The sequence below is a fragment of the Gopherus flavomarginatus genome, chromosome 24 (genome assembly GCF_025201925.1).
Source record: "Gopherus flavomarginatus isolate rGopFla2 chromosome 24, rGopFla2.mat.asm, whole genome shotgun sequence".
NCBI lineage: Eukaryota > Metazoa > Chordata > Testudines > Testudinidae > Gopherus > Gopherus flavomarginatus.
This window is the reverse complement of record NC_066640.1, coordinates 2,298,763-2,319,751: the sequence shown is the minus strand read 5'-3', so window position 1 is coordinate 2,319,751 and position 20,989 is coordinate 2,298,763. Positions and strand designations below refer to the sequence as shown.

Below are 20,989 nucleotides of genomic sequence, written 5' to 3'. Positions count from 1 at the left end.
CGCACACGGAGGCAGAGAAAACACAGTATTTAAGAACAGCTCAGGAAGTGAGCATGGCTGGGAACGCGCCTTGGGGGAAAACTGGCACGTGAAGGAGTAACTGCCCTCAAGCCTCGGGTCAGAGCCCCGGAGAAGGGGGAGGGGCGGACTCTGTTAAACACAAACTGCGGACACAACGAAGGGCAGCAGCCTTGGGAAGGCCTCAACCTTCAGCTGCCAACTGTCGGGAGACCCACGTGCGGGGCTGCCCCGAGCCGCGGGATCGCTGCTGGCCCCCCGCGCTGCGCGTGCCCGAGGGGGCAGAGTTAAGGTTATCCAATCCCGCGCGCGGGCCCCCTTAGCCCGGCAACGGGTGGGACCCGGCCCGGGGTTTGCTGGCTCCGCTGCGTCCCCCGGCCGGGCCCTTCGCTCGCCCGCCGCCGGCAGCCTGTGCAGACTCCGCCACAAGAGAGTCACCGGCTCCCGGCCCCTCCCCCCGGCGCGAGCGGGTGACGCCATCACGCTGCGCGGCGGGCAGGTCACACACGCTTCGCTCCCAAGATGGCGGCGGCGGCGGCCTGGGGTTGCCGGGTGAGCGGAGCGGAGCGGCCCGGGCTGGGGGTTGGGCGAGGGGCGCGGGCCGGGCCGGGCCGGACTGGGGGAGGGGCGCGGGGCGCGGTCCCGAGGTCTCCTCGCAGGGCTGCCCGGCTCCTGCCGCAGGCTGCTCTCCCGGCTCGGGCCGGGCCAGTAGCGCCTGTAACTCGCCCCAGTCGCCGGCAGCGGCCCGGGCAGGTTCGGCGGCGCGTCCCGTGCTGGAGGCGGGATCCGGGCGGCGGGGCTTGTCCAGCGCGGCGGGTCCCGAGGGCAGGCGATAGAGGCGGGAACAAGAAGCCCCCAGTCCCAGGCGGTGCCCTCGGCGCTGAGCTGGAAACCTGCAGGTCTGGTTTCTCCGGAGCAGAGCGGGGAAGGCGCTGGCTGGGCTGGGGCTGGGGCTGGCTCCGGCTCCTCTGGCAAAAAGCGAAGGTCAGAGGATGTTACAGTCCCAGAGGATCAGCACTGGGTGGCCCTGCTTCACCTTCCTCAGCATGCTTGGCTGTCATCCAGTAAATATAACTGGCTGCTTTATTTCTCCCCATGGGTTGCTGCGCACGCCTGTCATCTCATGGAAGAAATTAATATAACTTTTCGGGGTGTTAGGCTGATTTTTGATGATATTTGATAAAAATGTTACATTCCAAATGTGAGGCTTTCCCTGTGCTCAGCTAGTGAATGACTGAATGAAACAAATGACAAGTTTCTTTTATCAGATTGCTCTGGAGAGTTTGAAATTGCATTCAGGAGTCTCATGACCTTTTGGTGACCCCAGATACAAATAGCTGCTCGGGCTTTTCACCCTGTTTCAGATGAGCCCAATGAGTCAGGGTGTGTCTACCTTGAAATGCCACAGTGGCACAGCTGCCCCTCCGCAGCAGTGCCGATTCTGTATAGACCCTGCCTACCCCAACTGGAGGAGTTTATCTGTTGGGATAAGTAATCCTTCTCCTTCAGAGGCCGTAGCTAGGTCAAGTGAAGATGTCTTCTGTCAGCCTAGCACTGTCTACACTGGGGGTTAGGTCGGTTTAACTACTCTGCTCAGGGGTGTGGATTATTCATACTCCTGAGCGACATACTTAAACTGACTTAATTTTCTAGTGTAGACCAGGCCTTAGACATTTTCCAGTACCATCTGCCTCAGAAGAAAGTTCAAGAAACCTTGTTAAGGACAGCAGTCCCATATAGAGAAAGTTTTTTCTTAGCTTCAAGCTTTTCATGGTTAGCTTAGGCCAGGGGTTCTCAAACTGGGGGTCAGGACCCTTCAGGGGGTCGCAAGGTTATTACATGGGGGGTTGTGAGCGGTCCGTCTCCAGCCCAAATCCTGCTTTGTCCCCAGCATTTATAATGGTGTTAAATATATTAAAAAGTGCACTCAGAGGCTTGCTATGTGAAAGGGGTCACCAGTACAAAAGTTTGAGAACCACTGGCTTAGGCCCTGAAGAATAAAGTTTTATATCTCCTATTTAATGTTACTGTGGATGTTTTCATTATCCATATAAATATCTAATGCTTTTTAAAACCTTCTGGGCTCTTCAGTCATATCTTGTGGCAGTGAGTTTCATAGGCAGAAGGCATAGAAAATTATTTCCTTTTATCAGGGGTGAAATGTATTATTTCTCACTTTCTTTAGCTGTCCCCTTGAGCTTTGATAGAAAACGTAAATAGGGTACTGAGTTGAAAGATTTCTCGTTGCAAACATGGAAACTAATTGTCAATCACTCTGTTACAAGGATCTTTGTATCAGATATTTTTGGGGCGTTATGGAGTACCCTTTCTCAGCAATAAGCCTTGCCTTCAGCTGGTGGTATTTGGGATGGGGCTCCTTTATAGCAGCAGCAAGGGGAAACAACCAGGCTGCTCAAGATAGATCTTGAGTATTTACGAGCCTGGTGAAAAGAGGGAGCCCAGAGCCTTTGAGGTCCTCTACTACAAGTCTTGAAGGCAAGATCAAATATTCCCCATCCATAAAGTCTATTAGAGTTGTGTTAACTGAAAGGAGTCTGGCTTAGCATGGGCATAGTGATTTTGGTGGAGTGGTTCTAGAGAGAGGCAGTCATGTGGAGAAGCAGTATTGACTGTGAGAATTGAGCAGGTAGGGGCTCATTAAGAGCTTGCTGGCAGGTCTGGGGAGAAGCTACAGCCTTGTGCTGGCTGAGCGTGAAGGAGCATGCCTTGGTTTTGGGAAAGAGAGTTGGCTCAGGGATGGGGGTCATAGAATGGAGAGAGCTTTGCAACATGCTGATCTGTGAGCTGATCCTGGTGTAAAGCTTAAATGCAATGATGGGACTAAAGAGTTAATTATGTGGGGTAGGGATGTGCTGTTTTAGCATCCAGGCCAGATGGGACAAACTTGTAAGTGACTTTTTAAAAATGTCTCTATTTGTACTTCAAGTGCTTCTCTTCCATTCCCTGTAACTCAGGAAGCAAGAGGTGTTTGTTCCTGGCCTCCACCAACAGAGAGCTCACAGAGGTGGGATGTTGTTCCTGGCCTTCCTACTTATCTCTTGGGGGGCCTCATCCTTCCTTTTGGGTAGGAAACAGTGCTTGATCCTGCCTTCCCCCACGCTGACTATATTGAAACTCTGGTGCTGGGAGTCAGGAGACATGGGTTCCATTCCAGGCTCTGACAGACTCACTATTCTGTATTTGAATGAAGTAGAGATAATGTGGCTTGTTTAACTGCTGTGAAATCTCTGTATAGAAAGCATGGTGTTGTTTCCTCCACTCCAAGTTCATCGCTGCTCAGACTTTTCGTTCGGTGTGGTCAGGCTGCCTTGTCTCCCTGCCGCTAGCATAAAGCTGTAGAAGGTTCCTTCTCACATGTCAGCAGGGGGAGAGGCTGGTTTCTGAAATCAGGAATTTGGCGTGTGTCTGTCTAAGAAGGGGATTACTCCTGGTGGAATTTTGTTCCAAAAATTAAAAATTCTGTACACAAGATTTTAAAATTGTGCATATTTTATTTGTTAAAATAACATGATATAGCCATGCCAGTTTCAATTATTTTGGTAATTTATTTCGAAATACCTGTCAGCAAGTATGTCTGTAACAATAAAGACAACAAAAAAGATTCAGGAAATGTTTTTCGACAAATAGATTCCTTACTGGAAATAGTAATACAGATCTTTGAGTAATTCATTTAAACTACAATACAGAAACGTATTTCCCGCACCCCTCAGAAGCAGTGCAAAGGCTTCGGGGAGTCAGGGTAACAGAGGAGCTGAGCGAGAGGGAAGCTATTGCTGGGCAGTGGCCTGGGAGTGAACTTGGAGGATTGTTGAGTGTGGGTAGGAGAAATATATGGAACAGATTTTTGGGAGAGGTATTGTTAGAGAGATGGGGAGTCTCCGCCATACAGACCCTGGCTGACCCCTAGGCTTTCCCATTCAGTTAGGCACATCTGCCCCTCTTCTCATGTGTCCATGCACCTCTGTCCCCCCGTGGCCCTGCACACCCATTCAGCCAGGCATATCTGCATGTCTCCATGTGACCCTACACCCACACTCAGCCTGGCATAGCTCCATGTGGCCCTGCATCCCCACCCTTCTGTCCCCATGTGGCCTTGCACCCCCACTCCCATTCAGCCCCTGGCGCAATGTTGTCACCCCACTAGCTCCTATGCTCTCACCCTAGTCTGTCCCCCCACCAGCCCTTCTGAACCCCAGTCTGTGTGATCCCCCAGCAACCTCATGTGCCCTATTATGTCCATCCCCCATGCCTCCTCACCTGGCTCGGCAGGCAGTGCACTGTAAGGAAGACATCCTTTGCCCCCTCCCTCTCCATGGCTGGTTGGTCAGGCCCGTGAGCTAGCTGCCCTCTCCTCTGGTGCCACATCAGCCCATGGTGGGCAAAAGGTATTTTTGCAATGTGACCCCTCTTGTTGCTTCACTATACCTCCCCATCAGAATCAGTTATACTGCAGGGGAAAAAAAATTGCAGAGGCCATTTATTCTGCACTTGCGCAGTGGCACAGAATATCCCCAGGAGTAGGGGAGGTAGGACTGAAGCTGCAAGTAGTGATAGGCTGTCCCACTGCATTTCAGCAGAAAGAGTTTGTTTTTCTTCAAAAAAAAAAAAAAGTTTCTAGCCCTATAAATTGCAAAGAAATACTCCAAATATCACTTAAACCAATAGTGGCTGAGTTTGCAAATAGAAAAAGTTATTTTGAGGTGTGAACTTCGCTGTTCATCCCATTTGGATGTTAGCTCTGAAGATTACAGATAGCAAACTAAATTGCACCATGAGCTTTTAACTGTTAATAATAGCAGAAACATCTAGCTACTCTGGGATGGTGGGTGGCACTTAGCTAGAACAGTACTATATCCACCCAGTTCCCCAAAATAGTGACAAATAGGCCCACCTATATTGGGGTGTAGCTTACAGTCTGGCCCTCATGTTTTGTGCAAGTGAGTGATAGGGATGCGGCAGTGCTTTCATTCATGATAAAGTTACAATGTGCTGGTTTGTTTTGTGTATCCAAGCTCTGGTGAGTGAGTATTTCCAGTATAGCTCCCAGCTTCTGTTCCACAGAGGTTAGCCAGAAGTGCCCCTTTTTGCTGTGTTCTTCACGTCCCTTTTTCCACTGGCTCGTTGGGCACTGAGTGTGGCCCAAGCACATTTAATTGTGGGGGGAGGGATAGCTCAGTGGTTTGAGCATTGGCCTGCTAAACCCAGGGTTGTGAGTTCAGTCCTTGAGGGGGCCATTTAGGGAACTGGGATAAAAATCTTTCTGGGGATTGGTCCTGCTTTGAGCAGAGGGTTGGACTAGATGACCTCCTGCGGTCCCTTCCAACCTTGATACTCTATGATTCTAATTATTTCTTTATTCTTTGATAAAATTTGTTTGTTCTTTGTTTCTGTTCACAGAAATGCCTTGTCAGTGGCATGAGGCTTATATATGGAAGATACCCAGCTCCAGTACTCCCTAGTGGCATTGTTTATAGAATGGGCATGCCTGTTTTAGAGCTACATCAGGTATGTTGATGGGCAGGGTTTTATGCATGCATTAGACTGAAAGTATGTTTTAGTAATGATAAGAGTATTGGGGTCTACTAGAAATTGATATGCTTCTGACAAGTGGCCACCCTAGATTGTAGACTTCAGTGTGGCTTTGAAAGATGTGACGAAAAATTTTTTTTTGGATTTGTCAGATACCAACTTTCCCTCCATATATTTGATTGCCAGCAATGAGCCCAGGTAATAAAATCCAGTAGTGAGGCTCCAGTCATGTGTGCAGCCACCAAAAGCAGAGATCCTCAACAGAAGTAATTGGTGGTTATTGAAATTGACTGGTTATTGAAACCTATCAGCTCACTCAGAACAGTGTGACTCCTTTGCCTCTTGAGAGAGTAATTTTTTTGCTTGTGTACTTTTACCTCTAGTGCTCTGTGCAGTGTGTTTGTGAGATTTCATTGCTATTCTGAAGGCACAGTGCTCCTTGGCTATGGTATTTTGGCCGTCCTCAAGATGCCTAATTTCCACATCCTTTTACATAGCAGACCTGAAGTGTAAATCTACCTGGCTATGATACTTAATGTCTCTTTAGATTGTACAGACGCTAATAATTATTTTTTTTAGTCTAGATATTATTCTTCTGGGGGCAGAAAAGGCTTTATATCAGGTTTTGTGGACAACATCAAACAGGAATTAGCAAAAAATAAAGAGATGAAAGAAAGTATTAAAAAATTCCGGGATGAAGCTAAAAAGCTAGAAGAATCTGATGCACTCCAGGAAGCACGGAGGAAATATGTAAGTCTTCACCATGAATTATTTTGTGGTCCAACATCTTCATTGGCCAGTCAGTAGTCTATTACGATTCAGAGTATCGTAACCTAAGCTTCTGTGCAAATGAGCTGTTGGGTTTGCTGTATTCAGGAAAGGTTTGGACTGACTGATGGAAACACCAGTAGGTGCAATGAACTACTGTAAAAAGTGTAAAGAGTTCAGTATTTCTACAGTTTTTGGTGGAATTTCTTTCCAACAGACATTTTAATAGAAATCACAAATAATAACAGGTAACAAAGGGGGAGGGATAGCACAGTGGTTTGAGCATTGGCCTGCTAAACCGAAGGCTATGAGTTCAATCCTTGAGGGGGCCATTTAGAGATCTGGGACAAAAATCTGTCTGGGGATTGGTCCTGCTTTGAGCAGGGGTTTGGACTAGATGATCTCCTGAGGTCCCTTCCAACTCTGGTATTCCATGATTCACTTATCTATAGACATGGAGATACAACTAAGGCTTGTTCACTTTCATTGTATTGATTAGACATAATCACATTCTTAATGGATTATAAAACAGCTTTACTAGAGAGAAAGTGCTTTCATTGCACTAATGAGGAACTGAAGTCTTGTACATCGTTGCACATTCTTTCAGTGGCCAGATTCAGTACAGTGAAGGAACCAGGGAAATGGGAATTAATAATCTTGAATTGCTTCACATTTATATTATTGCCTTTTAACATTTTTCTTGTTTGAGTGATGGTCCCTATATGTATTCCAAATATGGGTGTACATGTGTGCCGTGCGCTGGAGCCAGATGTTTTTCCTAGCAGTGTCCGTTGACCTGCACATGTGTCGTGTGTCCCCTTGTGCTCCTAGCCAAGGTTATCCAGGAGCCGTGCATGTCGATGCCTCCTGTTCCCTCTAACTGCTGCATGGCCTGACTTAGAACCTCTGTTCCTTCCTGCTCTTAGTCTTTTAGCTAAGAGAGTGACCTGCTCCATTTGTGTATAGTTCTTGTTTGTTTTTTTCTTGTAGATAGCTAGTTGTATATAGTAAGTAGTGTTCGTCTACCCCAATTGGGGTACGCTCCTCTGCCCCGCTGGGGTCTAAGCTGTGTGTTCCAGGGTTTAAAAACTGATTCTTTCCCATGCTCATTCTCCATGAGCAACAGGCATCAGCAACGTCTTTACTGCCTCGAGGAGGCTCACATCGTCGCTCGTTGGGTGATTTGCAAGTCTTTCCCATCCAGGACTTGGGAAGCACAGAAACTTTGCTTCCGAAAATACTGGATGGGGGAAACCATGAGACTGTGCACCATATATCACTGGTGGTGAGCGCTTCTCCCAGCACTTCTCACGCCCTGGATGTAGCAGTCGAAGAGAAACCCAGACGTGAGGGTAGGAAGCACTGTCATGGGCATAGGCGCAAATCCCTAATGAGGACTTCTTCTAAGTGCAGCATTTCCTCTCTGAGCTGGGCAGGTCAGGTGAGATGTCGTGCCCCAACACTGTGGCACCAGCACCCAAGCTTCTCTGCATTGAGAGTAAAGCAAAGCACAAGAAGGATCCAGCGGTACAGCTGGTCGCCCTGGTACCAACTCTGTTGGAACAGTCCCTGGAGCATACACCACCTGTCCTGCTGCCACCTCCACGTCCTTTGGTCCAGCTGGCCCCATGGACCCTGCCTTGGTCTTCCGGCATCTCCATGGGCACTCCCTGGATTCCTGGTTGTGTGGAGCCCCTTCTCTCTCCAGAGGAACTGGAGATACTTTACCCGCCTTCTCCGCTTCTCTCAGGTTCCCCACTCACCTGCGAGGTTCCTACTCTGGAGGACAACTGCTCCTGCTCCTTCCAGACTACCCCCTGCTGACTCTCCACTGTGGCTGGCCCACTCTGTTTGTTCCATCACCATCCATGCCATCTTCGGACTAGGAATACTTTTCTGAGCTGGAGCCCTCCTCCTCTTTGTCCAGGCACAGCTTGGGCTTGCATCCCTGGCTTATCCTCTAGCTTATAGCCCAGCAGCGATGGTTTGGTTCCGGTATCTCTTGGGCCTGCCACACCCTCTGGTCCTGACCACTTAGCCACACTGAGCATTCTGGGACCCATATTGCCAGCGCTACCCACCCTCCCAAGCCTCATACCACTCGGCCCAGGCTCCTTCACTGTTGGGCTCTGAGGAAGAGGCAGATGTAGAGCCGGTTCCTCATCGCTGGATGAGGTGCTCATCCCTCCTTGTCTATCTCTCCCTGATGATCACAGGCAATACCAAGACATGTTACAGAGGGTGGCAGCAGACCATGGCATATCATAAGAACGGCCGTACCGGGTCAGACCAAAGGTCCATCTAGCCCAGTATCCTTTCTACCGACAGTGGCCAATGCCAGGTGCCCCAGAGGGAGTGAATCAAACAGGCAGTGATCAAGTGATCTCTCTCCTGTCATCTCCATCCTCTGACAAACAGAGGCTAGGGACACCATTTCTTACTCATCCTGGCTAATAGTCATTTATGGACTTAACCACCATGAATTTATCCAGTTCTCTTTTAAATGCTTTTATAGTCCTAGCCTTCACAACCTCCTCAGGTAAGGAGTTCCACAGGTTGACTGTGCGCTGCGTGAAGAAGAACTTCCTTTTATTTGTTTTAAACCTGCTGCCCATTCATTTCATTTGGTGACCTCTAGTTCTTGTATTATGGGAATAAGTAAACAACTTTTCCTTATCCACTTTCTCCACATCACTCATGATTTTATATACCTCTGTCATATCCCCCCTTAGGCCTGGTCTACACTACGCATTTATACCGAATTTAGCAGCGTTAAACCGATTTAACCCTGCACCAGTCCACACAACGAAGCACTTTATATCAATATAAAGGGCTCTTAAAACCGATTTCTGTACTCCTCCCTGATGAGGGGAGTAACATTGAAATCAGTATTGTCATGTTGGATTAGAGTTAGTGTGGCTGCAATTCGACGGTATTGGCCTCCGGGTGGTATCCCACAGTGCACCATTGTGACCTCTCTAGAAAGCAATCTGAACTTGGATGCACTGGTCAGGTAGACAAGAAAAGCCCCGCGAACTTTTGAATTTCATTTCCTGTTTGCCCAGCGTGGAGCTCTGATCAGCACGGGTGGCCATGCAGTCCCAAATCCAAAAAGAGCTCAGCATGGACCGTACGGGAGATACTGGATCTAATCGCTGTATGGGGAGACGAATCTGTTCTATCAGAGCTCCGTTCCAGAAGATGAAATGCCAAAGCATTTGAAAAAATCTCCAGGCTATGACAGACAGAGGCCACAGCAGGGACTCAGCACAGTGCTGTGTGACAAGCGTAACGGAAAGCCAAAGAATCAAATGGATGCTCATGGAGGGAGGGAGGGGGACTGAGAACTCCAGCTATCTCACAGTCCCCACAGTCTCCAAAAAGCATTTGCGTTCTTGGCTGAGCTCCCAATGCCTGAAGGGTCAAAAACATTTTCCTGGGTGATTCAGGGTATATGTCACCAATTTACCCCCTTCTCCCTCCCAACCCCAAAAGAAAAGGGGAAAAAAATCGTTTCTCACCTTTTTTAATGTCACCCTATGTCTACTGCATGCTGCTGGCAGACGGGGTGCTGCAGCGCTGAACAGCAGCATCTCCTCCCCTCCCCGGTGGCAGACGGTGCAAAGTGACTGATATCCATCGTCGTCATCATCATACCATGAGTGCTCCTGGCTGGCCTCGGTCAGGTCGGCCTGGAACGCCTGGGCAAAAATGGGAATGACTCCCGGTCATTCCCAGCAGACGGTACAAAAGGCTTGGTAACCGTCCTCATCATAGCAGCTGGAGGTTGAGCTCCATCAGCCCCGCCCCCCCTTTCATGTCTAAAAGATTCTGTACTGCCTGGACTATCATAGCAGCTGGAGGCTGCCTCCCCCTCATTTTATCTCGCTAAAAAGTCAGTGTTTCTTATTCCTGCATTCTTTATTACTTCATCACACAAATGGGGAGACACTGTCAAGGTAGCCCAGGAGGGTTGGGGGAGGGGGGAAGCAATGGGTGGGGTTGTTGCAGGGGCACCCCCTAGAATGGCATCATCATTTCTGCAGGATCTGTGGGGCTCTGAGCCGGAGCGGCTGTGCTCTCTGGTTCTCTAGTAGACTTGCCCCATATTTTAGGCAGGACTGACTCTATTTTTAGACAAAACATAAAGAAGAGAATGACCTGGGGAGTCATTTCCATTTTTGTCCATCCGCCCCCGACCGACCTCAGCAAGGCCAGCCAGGAGCACCATAACAGCAGCAGACGGTACAAAAGGACTGATAAACATCATCGCCAATTTCCAATTGCAAATGGTGCTATAGCTGGTAACCATCTCTTTAACCTAGCAAAGGCAAATGAATGCTGCTGTGTAGCACTGCAGTACCGCGTCTGTCAGCAGCATCCAGTAAACATACGTTGACAGTGACAAAAGGCTAAAAGGGCTGCATGGTTGCTATGCTATTGCGTCTGCCAGGGCAATCCAGGGAAAAAGGGGGCAAGATGATTGTCTGCCATTGCTTTCACGGAGGAAGGATTGAGTGATGACACTTACCCAGAATTGCCCGCTACACTGTTTTTGCATTGGGATCTCAACCCAGAATTCCAATGGGTGGGGGAGATTGCGGGAACTATGGGATAGCTACCCACAGTGCAACACTCCAGAAATCGATGCTAGCCTCGGTACATGGACACACACTGCCGAAATAATGTGCTTAGTGTGACCATGTGCACTCAACTTTATACATCTGTTTTTAAAAAACGATTTATGTAAAATCAGAATAATCCCATAGTGTAGACATACCCAAAGTCTCCTCTTTTCCAAGCTGAAAAGTCCTGGTCTCTTTCCTCATATGGGACCCTCTCCAAACCCTAATCATTTTAGTTGCCCTTTTCTGAGCCTTTTCTAGTGCCAGTATATCTTTTTTGAGGTGAGGAGACCACATCTGTACACAGTATTCGAGATGTGGGTGTACCATGGATTTATATAAGGGCAATAATATATTCTCAGTCTTATTCTCTATCCCCTTTTTAATGATTCCTAACTTCCTGTTTGCTCTTTTGACCACCTCTGCACACTGCGTGGACATCTTCAGAGAGCTATCCACGATGACTCCAAGATCCCTTTCCTGATTAGTTGTAGCTAAATTAGCCCTCATCATATTGTATGTATAGTTGGGGTTATTTTTTCCAATGTGCATCACTTTACATTTACCCACATTAAATTTCATTTGCCATTTTGTTGCCCAGTCACTTAGTTTTGTGAGATCTTTTTGAAGTTCTTCACAGTCTGCTTTGGTCTTAACTATCTTGAGCAGTTTAGTATTGCTGGAGGAGGTTCAGGACCAGCAAAACCAGCTGTTGGACATCCTCGACCTTCAGGGATCATCAGGGGTGCCGCTCCCCAATAATGACACCATTCAGCCTCCAGTCCCATGTCGCAAGCAGCAGCTCCAGCAGTTCTGACCCTAGCTATATGTGCCTTACCCAGCCTCCTACCAACAGCACCAGAAACCTCCATGCAAGTGCCTCTGGTCCCACTGGCAGTGACCCACAGCCACCTCCTCATCTCTTGCCCACCAACAGCCTTTACAATTTTGATGTGTTGCGCGAGAACAGTGAACCCTTCCTATTACCACCCACAGTGCCCCGTGTCATCTTTGGGGCCGTCTTTCCCTGTTCACCCACAGTTGGGGCAGGATCACCACGGACTATTGAGTCCTGGAGATTATCCATCACGGTAACTCCATAGAATTTCTTTCTTTTCCCCAACTCCACCCCATGAGACCCTTCCCATCAATGCCTTCTCCAGCAAGAGGCAGATGCTCTCCTTTCAAAGGGCACCTCCTTACCAGAGGAGAGGCTTCTACTCTCCATATTTCCTCATCCTGAAGAAGGTGGAGGGTTCTGCCCCATTCTCCATCTTCAGCGACTAAACATCTTTATCAGGATATCCAAGTTCTTCTTCAAATGATTGCTCACATGCATTCCACGTTAGGTGTGTGTGTGCACTGCATGCACCATAGCTGGAAATTTTTCCCGCAATGGTATCCATTGGGTCGGCTCTAGTGCTCTCTGGTGCGGCACACTCGTGCTGGTATAAGGGGCACGGCCGGCTCCGCACCTTCTCATTTCCTTCTTACCACCTGTGACGGTTGCTGGAACAGCTTCTTTTGCTTTGGCAAGGCATTTATTCAGTGGTTACTCTCTAGTTGAGTTATATTTAGTCTTAGTTTTAGTAGTAGTGTATATAGTTAGACCGTCTGTCTTAGTTAGAGGTGCTTCCTTCCTTCGCTCCTGGGTCTGGGCATGTCCTGGTCTGTAGGTTTCAAGCCCTGTTCCTCTTGAGGCAAGCCTATGCTGGTGAGCAACTCACACTCCAATTGTCTGAAGCCTCTGGGAGAGGCTCATGTACGAAAGTGTTGCCAGATCTGTTGGGACTTGAAGCCTCGTACTAAGGACAGGGAGGCTAGACTAAGGGCTATCCTAATGGAACCGCGCTTAGACCAGTGTTGGAGTCAAGCTGGTTGGACTTGGCACTGAGCACCTCGGCTTCGCTGCAAAGTGCCCCTTTGGCACTGCGTGTTACTCGGTACCGTTCTCCATTTCCAGTACTGAGAAAGAAACATAAGCGACAATCCAAGGAGGGACGCTCCCCAGTACCAGGGAAGGACAAACAAGGGGAATGCAGTGGAGTGCGACCTGCGTCAGGCCCTCCTACGCTCCCAGTGTGATAGCAGCACTGTCAACTCCACCCTGCTCACGGGTGCCCTTGAGTCCAGTGTGGGACCAGCCGTTGATGCCAGGGAGTCGTCATAGCACTAGCCGGATCACGGTGCCTTCCACCTTTGTAGTGGCCAGGGACTTACCGACAGTTCCGGTACCGCCAACCCCGTTGGGTCAACAGTCTGCTCTGATGAGTGTGTCGAGCAGAAGGGAGCATAGGGCCCTGAACTTATACTTAGCACCCAGGACCTTTGGTACTGAGCAGAGACAACCCAGCCCCCCTGTTATTGACGAGGACTTCCCTTGTCTGGCACCAAACTCTGGACCCTAGACACCGACTGGTTGAAGTGAGGTGTACTGCCCCCACCATGGTCTCCTCAGAAGGACTCTTCCTTGGAGTCAGAGGTGGAACCCTCAGTCTAAGAGCCCCCGCCACTATCGTTCCTACATCCCACTGGATCTTGGTGTGGGCTTCCCTGAAGGCACCTGGCCTGGATGAAAGCGGCTGATGGAGGTCCAGTGGCTGTGCTGGAATGAGTGGGGCTTTCCCCCAGAACTGGGACCATTTCCAGTCACTCCTCTTGGTATTGTCTGAGAGGAGGGCTCCTCCACCACACTATCCAGCACTCAACCTGAATGCAGGTACCAAGCTTGGTACCAACATGCAAGACTTGGCCTAGGGGTATGTAAACAGGCCTTTCACTTCATTTAGTTAGAGTCCATGGATCCTATTGAGAAGAGAGTTTAACTGGGGCTGTTCTTCTGTCCTACAGCAGTATGTCACCCAAAGAGTGCTGTATGCTGCACTCTACTGATGCAGTGCTGTAAAATTCTCAGGTGGTTATAATTTTGATTGATGCATTGATTCCTGTTAACATAAAAATTTTTGTTTGCGCTGCAGAAAACCATTGAATCTGAAACGGTTAAGACCTCTGAAGTGATTAAAAAGAAGCTTGGAGAAATAACAGGATCAGTCAAAGAGGTACAGTGTATAACCTTGCAAAAATCTCAGTTTACTTGTGATTTGCACTTCATCTGCATCGAATTAATGTCCTTTATCTCTATCTTCTTGTTGAAAGAGGGTCACTATTGCTGCCCTTACAGGCCAAGGCCACTAAAGAGACCTGCAGTGGTAACTGCTGGAGAATTTTTTGGTGTGACTAGTGTGACAGCAGATGTGCAGGCAGTATCAGCACCCCGTGTTTCTTCCTTGCTGCAGTGTAGATGAGTGTGTACATGGAGGTCTTTCTGATAGCTGCAGAAGAGAAAATGCCTCAAGACTTTTGTCTTCATTGGGGCATAGGCAAGTCAGATATCAGCACCAAAGTGGAAGAGCCCAATTGGGAACATGGCTAGGAGCAATGTTGTGCTTGAGCTGTGCACATGTGTGGCTATGCAGCAGTCTGGGACTGGCTGTACATCTTGTGTGGCTGGGTCCCCAATCTACTGGAACAGAAGGCAACTGCTCTCAGTACCATAGACTGGCAGGAAGCTTTGAGCCAGCAAGGAGGAAGGGTACAGAGTGGGGTGGAGGAAGCAGGGTTTCTGGAGGGGGTGCAGCAAGCACCTGGGTCCTGTTTTACCTGCTGGGCCCTCCTGCTGGATCCTGTGGCAGCTCCTCTTGGTGCTGTGGGAAGCCTCAAGCCGGTAGGGAGGGTAGGGAAAGAGGGCTGAGCGCGCCATTTAGGTGGGGAGATGCTGTTTGTGGTCGAGTCCCTGGGCACATGGCGCTAACTGTGGTGAAGGTGGTCCCTGCTGCTGGCACCAGCGTCCAAGGGCTGGCAGAGCTGGCATGAGCCTCCAGCAGCCCGGCCCAGAAAGGCTGTGGGGAGGCAGGAGCCTATGCTTCACTACTGCTGGGCCAGGGGTGCCTGGTCTGTGCACTCCTATCCACTCCCAGCTGCAATGGCATCTCCCTCCTGGCAACCAGGGTGCAGAGAGGAAAGGGAGGAGTGCTGACTGAGGGGGCAGGGGAGCAGGGCTGGCTGATGGGGAAAACACCTGGTGGTACTGTCTACCTGGCAACCTCTTCTGGGTGGGTTTGTCTTCCCACCACCCCAGAATCAGCTGTCCACTGCCAGTGAAGTCTCTTGACATCCCTGCAAAGAGCACCTGCTAAAGCAGCTGTGCTGGTTCAGAGTGAAATGGTGACCAACTGTTTGTGGAGAATTTTTAACCTCGGGCTTGCCACAGCATGTGTATAGCACCACACCCCCTAGGCACTCTCAGGTGTATGTAAAGCTTATTTTGTTGGAGTGGAAGAGAGTATTTGGAACTTCTTTCCTGGTGGATCAAAAATTAGTGCATAGAGCTCTCTCCACCAGAGCTGCACTGGCCTGGACTGCATTTCCGTCTATCTCTTAGAGAGTTAATAGGCATGTGAGTATTTCAAAGGTAAGGTCTAGAGTATTTTAACTGCCAGGTGGCGCAGCCCAAAAAAAAAAAGCCAGTATGTTGTCAGCAGCGTGTGGTGGCCTCTGGACAATGCAGGAGTCCTGGTGCTGAGGCATGAGAGGGGAGGCTGCAGGCAGGGCAGAAGCTGGGAGGGAGGACCTGTAGCCTGGAAGCTGGGGTTTTCCACAGGGAGCAGGGGCTCCAGGGCTGCACAGTATCTCTCCTTGTGCTGTCCAGGGGGTGTCCTGCCTTGGCACCAGGGGCCCTGGGCTTGCTGTATCCCAGAGCTTCTTTCCCTGGCTGCAGCCTTGCAAATCTGCCTTCCACTTATTGGCAATTTTTGGATAATAGCAACTTTTTGCTGGAACCGAGAGGTTGCTGTTAAGCGGCATTCACGTGTCTAAATAATTGCCAGTCCAACATATGTAGTTCTGTATCTGGTCAAAAATATCTTCTTCACCAATGATCACAGCACAGCTCTGGGATTACTGCTGACACTGCAGCACAAAAGTCAGGCTCGCTGTGACCTGTAACTGCTTAAGACAAATCAAATATTAGTCCTACAGACCTTGACCATGCTATTAACTTGCTGGTTTTCCCTGGTGGTGACTTGGGAGGTCTCTAACGGCCAAAAAGAGGAATCTCTTTCAAATCCAGGTGATGAGCCATGTTTCTCACATCATTTTCCTTCTATATTATTGCAGAGTTTGGATGAGGTAGGTAAGACTGATATTGGTCGGAAGATAAAAGAAGGTGTGGAAGAAGCTGCCAAAACAGCAAAGCAGTCTGCTGAATCAGTCACCAAAGGAGGGGAGAAACTGGGCAAGACCGCAGCATTTAAAGCAATCTCCCAGGTACACATGCAGGTGACATGTCTTCTTTGGTGCCCTGCCATGCAGGCACCATGTTCACTAACAAGAAAGCTGTTTGGTGGGTGGGTGGGGGGGGACACGAAAAAAACCCTCCCAAACGTAAATGTCAAGTCATTCTGCTGCACTCTTCAGCATTATGCTGCTTTTTTCACCGTCAAGTGAATGTAGTTTTGAGAGCAAAACCCTTCCAACATACAGGAGATACTTAGGAAGTGCTGGAGTAAACTGATAAGTTAAAGAGCTGTTAATCACCAGGATTGGATGGTGTACATCTGAGAGCCCTGAACGATCTTAAGCATTGGGTCTCCTGCTTCCCACTGTGGGGTGGGAGTCCACGCTGCGTATGACTCCTCTTCAGATGCTTGTACACTCTGCAGAGATTAGCACACCTCAGCAAGTGTTTGCAGTGACGCCAAGCCGTGTTTTTAAAACAGAGTACGCTTTATTAGTCAACTGGAACACAGCACTGGATGTCCTTAGTTTAGGATAAAGAAATGAAGGTTAAAACATAGTCCATTTGGCCAAGCCAGCACAGACCCCAGCCAAGCTGTGCTGAATTCCATCTCAGGCTCTGTCTCTCCCTGACCGGCTGGTCATCTCCCAATCTTTTTTGTCTCCAGGCAAAGCCATGCTATGTTCACAACCCCATTTGCTGGAGCTTCCCGGTGTTGTGTCGATTGTTGAGTCATTGGGGCTTTTTGTTATCCCTCTGGGCCCTCTGATCTGGATCAGTTTCATTACATCTCAGACAACAAAGCAACACCCACACCTCATCTCCTGCGTTGCTCTGAGAGCAGACTTAAACTCTTCCCCCCCGCCCCCCCACGGGGTAGCAATGCAAAGGACAGGGCAGCCGAGGCACACACCGGCTCCATAAAAATATTACAGAAAAGCCCCACTTTGTCACACCTACTACTGAACCTTCCTTCGGCACCAGGTAAGGCCCCTTTTTTTTCCTAGAAGGGATGTAAATATTCCTGTGTCATGGCATAAATGTAAGTGGTGGATTTTCTATAACCTGAAGTATCATGATTTGAGTTCAGTAACTCAGCCAGAGGTAAGGGATCTATTTCAGGGTAGGTGAGGTTCTGTGTCCTGCAATGGGCAGGAGGCCAGACTAGATGATCATGGGTAGTCCCTTCCGGCCTTAAAGTCTGAGTCTATAAGCTAACCTCTAAATGACTGGGTTGGAAGAAATTTCTCATTACAGGTGTATTGCAAATAAAGAAGCATCTGATCCTAGCGGCTGTTAGGGTACTAGGCGAGCTGGATCATTGATTTCATCAGTCATGCCAATATATTTGTTCCTAATAAGATGTCATCTGCTAAAGGTCAGTTTCAGCTGCAGTAGCAGATATTATAAAGTGGCATTTCTATAATGAAGCCTGTTCACTACATCTGCTGCAGTAAGATAACTCCCTTTTCAGACCTGCCTGCTGTTTTCTCCAAAGCAGGCCATCAGGCCATCCCTTCCAGGCAAGCAGTCATTTTGCAAGATTTAATAGTCTTACTGTATACTGAATTGTACGTGTACTCGTGTCCATCACTCTTCTGTGATGGCTACAATGGCCAAACTTAGGACCTGGTCCTGCTTCCATTGAAGTCAATGGCAAAATTCCTGTCAACGTCATTGGGAGCAGGGTGTGGTCTATTGTATTAAAGATGTAATAAAGTCTTTTACTATTCAACATAAAATAGTGATACATACAAAGAGGTCCCCCCCCCCTTTTTTTATTTGTGAGACCTTGGTTTGTTTGTTTTTTGTTTTGGGGGTTTTTTGGGGTTTTTTTGGGCATCAGTCAAAAGCACTTAGTGCTTGTCTACACTTAAAACATTACAGTGGTGCAGCTGCACCATTGTGGCTGTGTCACTATAGCGCTTCAGTATAGACGCTACCTACACCATGGAAGAATCCCTCCCATCAGCGTAGGTAATCCACCTCCCCAAGAGGCTTCTTAAAATTCTTCTGTCAACCTAACGCTGTGTGCACTGGGGGTTAAGTTGATATAGCTACATTTCTTGGGATGTGGATTTTTCATACTTCTGAGAGATATAGCTATATCAGTGTAAATTCTTAATGTAGACCAGGCCTTATTTTAAAGTGGAAAGTTTACTGCTCAAACATGAGAGAACAAAAAATTAAAACGCGTTTATATTGAAACTGAAATTATGTGATTGTGCAAAACAAACAAAACTTTTAAATTCTTGGAAACAAGATACTAGTCTTATTTTTAGAACCTTTTTGATGAAAAGAAAAGTTAATTTTACTTTTAGTTCTGATTTGTAAAGGGGCTTCTATTTTGTCTTATTTTACATCTATTTTTTAACAGACACACAGTTTGGAGTAGAGAGACTGGAAAAGGTGGGGGAAATGTGGCTTTTGATGATGATTTTGGAATGCTGGAGGGCTGGTCAGTTACAAATGGGTGCTTGGCAGGCAGGTCGACCCACAGGTCCTTGGACCCTGGTCCACTTTCCGGTCAGGGAGGAACCATCATGATTATCTAGTCTGACCTGCACATCGCAGAGGTTGACCACAGGACCTCACCCATCCACCCCTGGAGTAGGCCATAACCTCTGATTGAGTTATTGAAGTCCTCATATCTTGATTTAACATCTTCAAGTTACAAAGAATTCACCATTTACTCTAGTTCAGCCCATGCCCCATGCTTCTGAGGAAGGCGAAAACCCCCCAGTGTCTCAGCTAGTCTGTCCTGTTGGAAAATTTCTTCCCGACCCCAAATACAGTTATTAGTTAGACCAGGGGTTGGGAATCTCTGGCCCACTGCTTAATTTTATCCGGACCACGGCAAGTCTCCACACCACGGGCCGAAAGCCCCAAGCCTCGGTGTGCCCCAGCTCCTCGGTGGAGGGGCAATCGGAGATGCTTCAGAGGCTGTCCCCAGCCCCCCAGTTCTGGCTTCACAGTTCCCACTGGAACTGCAGGGGTGGACAAAATACAGGCTGGGGCTGGCCCATCTAACATTTCTGTCCGGCCTGCCAGGCTTTTAGCAGCCCAGAGATCACGAGGGGGCAGTCAAAGTCCTGTGGCGCAGTGGATGCGCAGTCAGGCTGCCTGCCTGCCATGGCCCCATGCCGCTCCCGGAAGTGGCTGGCTGCTGCTGGCATGTCACTGTGTGCCCCAATTGTGGGGTGGGAAGGCCGCTCTGTGCTCTGCCCCCGCCCCCCGTACCATCTTCACAGCTCCCATTGGCCGGAAACCAATGAGATGCATGGATTTAAAAAGATTTGGGGCATTTGAATGGGATTTAAGACCTTTGTGGGGAAAAATGGTGGCTGATATGGAGGGAGTTATAGGTGTGGAAGAAACGAACTCCACTCTCAGATTGGAGGCAGCAAAATCAGAGACAGCTTTATTCAGGACATGTAATTGCAAGGGAAGAACACAGCTGACAGAGAGCATCTCTGCCTCAGTTTCTTCAAAGTGCAAGCAATATCACACAAGCATTTATACATTTTAGTGGCATGCATTAATTAAAAACATCTGCAGTTTATGTCCTGCCCATTCCTGTATTTTCTCATTTCTGTTCTCAAAACATTGCTATCTCAAGGCTGGGTCATGCTGACTGTACTCTGCCATCTTCCCACCCACTTCTGACATGAGCCCTGCTTCTACAGGTCCCGTGATATTAGGCTAAGATTTAGCATGACAGTTGCTTGGTTTCTTACAACTGAGAGGCTTATATTTAAATCCTTTAGCCCTGTTTCCACATGAGCAAGAGCAAGGCCTAGTAATGGCCTTCCTTTTAGGAAGAAAGTCTTTCAGTTTGGTCTGTTCCTTCTGTCTTAGAATCAGGGAGGTGAGATGACCTGGGAAGGGAGTATGCTGAGTTTTGTTTTTTTTTAAAGTCTCTTTGTAATAACCCCAAAATGGCATAAAGTTGGTGACATCCCCTCAATATGCTCAGGAGGCAGTGCATGCACTAGTTAAACCACAGTCACTGGACATGATCTAGTTGATTTAGGGGATCTAAAACCTGAAAGCATTGGCGATGATGGGGTTGAAGAAAGTGGTGGAGAGAGGGGAGGATATGTTGTGAACCCGCATTTGTGTTGGATTATTTGTTAGCTCATGTTTTGCTTTTTTTAATATATTCACAACATTATCATTAATACCCAAACTTAACAATATTAACAGTTTAAAATAGCAGCAGCCTTTTGTCAATGATACATTTTTATTGCCTAGGGTCTGTAAATTCCGTACTTCAAAATTGGGATTTAATTCCATTCATTCATTTGGATTAGATTCCATAAACAAATTAACCGTATGGACATTTTTTTATACCTAGCAACATGTCAAACTCAGAACTGATTTGGTATCTTTTGTTCTTTAAAAATATTAAGAAGTTGCATTTTAACTGAACTAGATTCCAAAGAATACAAAACCTTTTCCCCAAGGTAAAGCAAGGATTTCTTTAGAACAGTGATTAAATTTACTTTCACAGCAAAGTAGTAATGCTTTTTACACCATTTACTTTGTTTTATACTCATGTTTTAAGGTTGTGCTAAATAGCTTTCTTTTAACTATAGGTGAAATGACTACTTTGTTTTTTAAGAAATTTAGTCAGACTTACTTTACATTTTTTTAATGGTTTCTTGAGTGTTGATACCACAGGTTTGGTTTGGTTTTTTTTACAAATGGATTACCTTTACGTATTTAGTTC

The 20,989-nt window shown here is 47.9% G+C and overlaps 1 protein-coding gene across 3 annotated transcripts in view; it reads left to right on the top strand.

Moving 5' to 3' along the window:
• The first annotated feature begins 498 nt into the window (after window positions 1-498).
• The window catches only part of TIMM44 (translocase of inner mitochondrial membrane 44), a 57,353-nt gene continuing 36,862 nt past the window's right edge, over window positions 499-20,989 (top strand). Inside the window, exons 1-6 of one of the 3 annotated variants that reach the window (XM_050933788.1) lie at window positions 555-570; window positions 2,994-3,043; window positions 5,437-5,544; window positions 6,148-6,318; window positions 13,940-14,020; window positions 16,137-16,286. In XM_050933788.1, coding sequence (XP_050789745.1) covers window positions 5,455-5,544; window positions 6,148-6,318; window positions 13,940-14,020; window positions 16,137-16,286 — 492 coding nt within the window. In that variant the 5' untranslated portion in view covers window positions 555-570; window positions 2,994-3,043; window positions 5,437-5,454. Of the gene's footprint in view, window positions 571-2,993; window positions 3,044-5,436; window positions 5,545-6,147; window positions 6,319-13,939; window positions 14,021-16,136; window positions 16,287-20,989 lie in introns of those variants that run through there. The other 2 variants (XM_050933787.1, XM_050933790.1) reach the window with 2 other exon arrangements.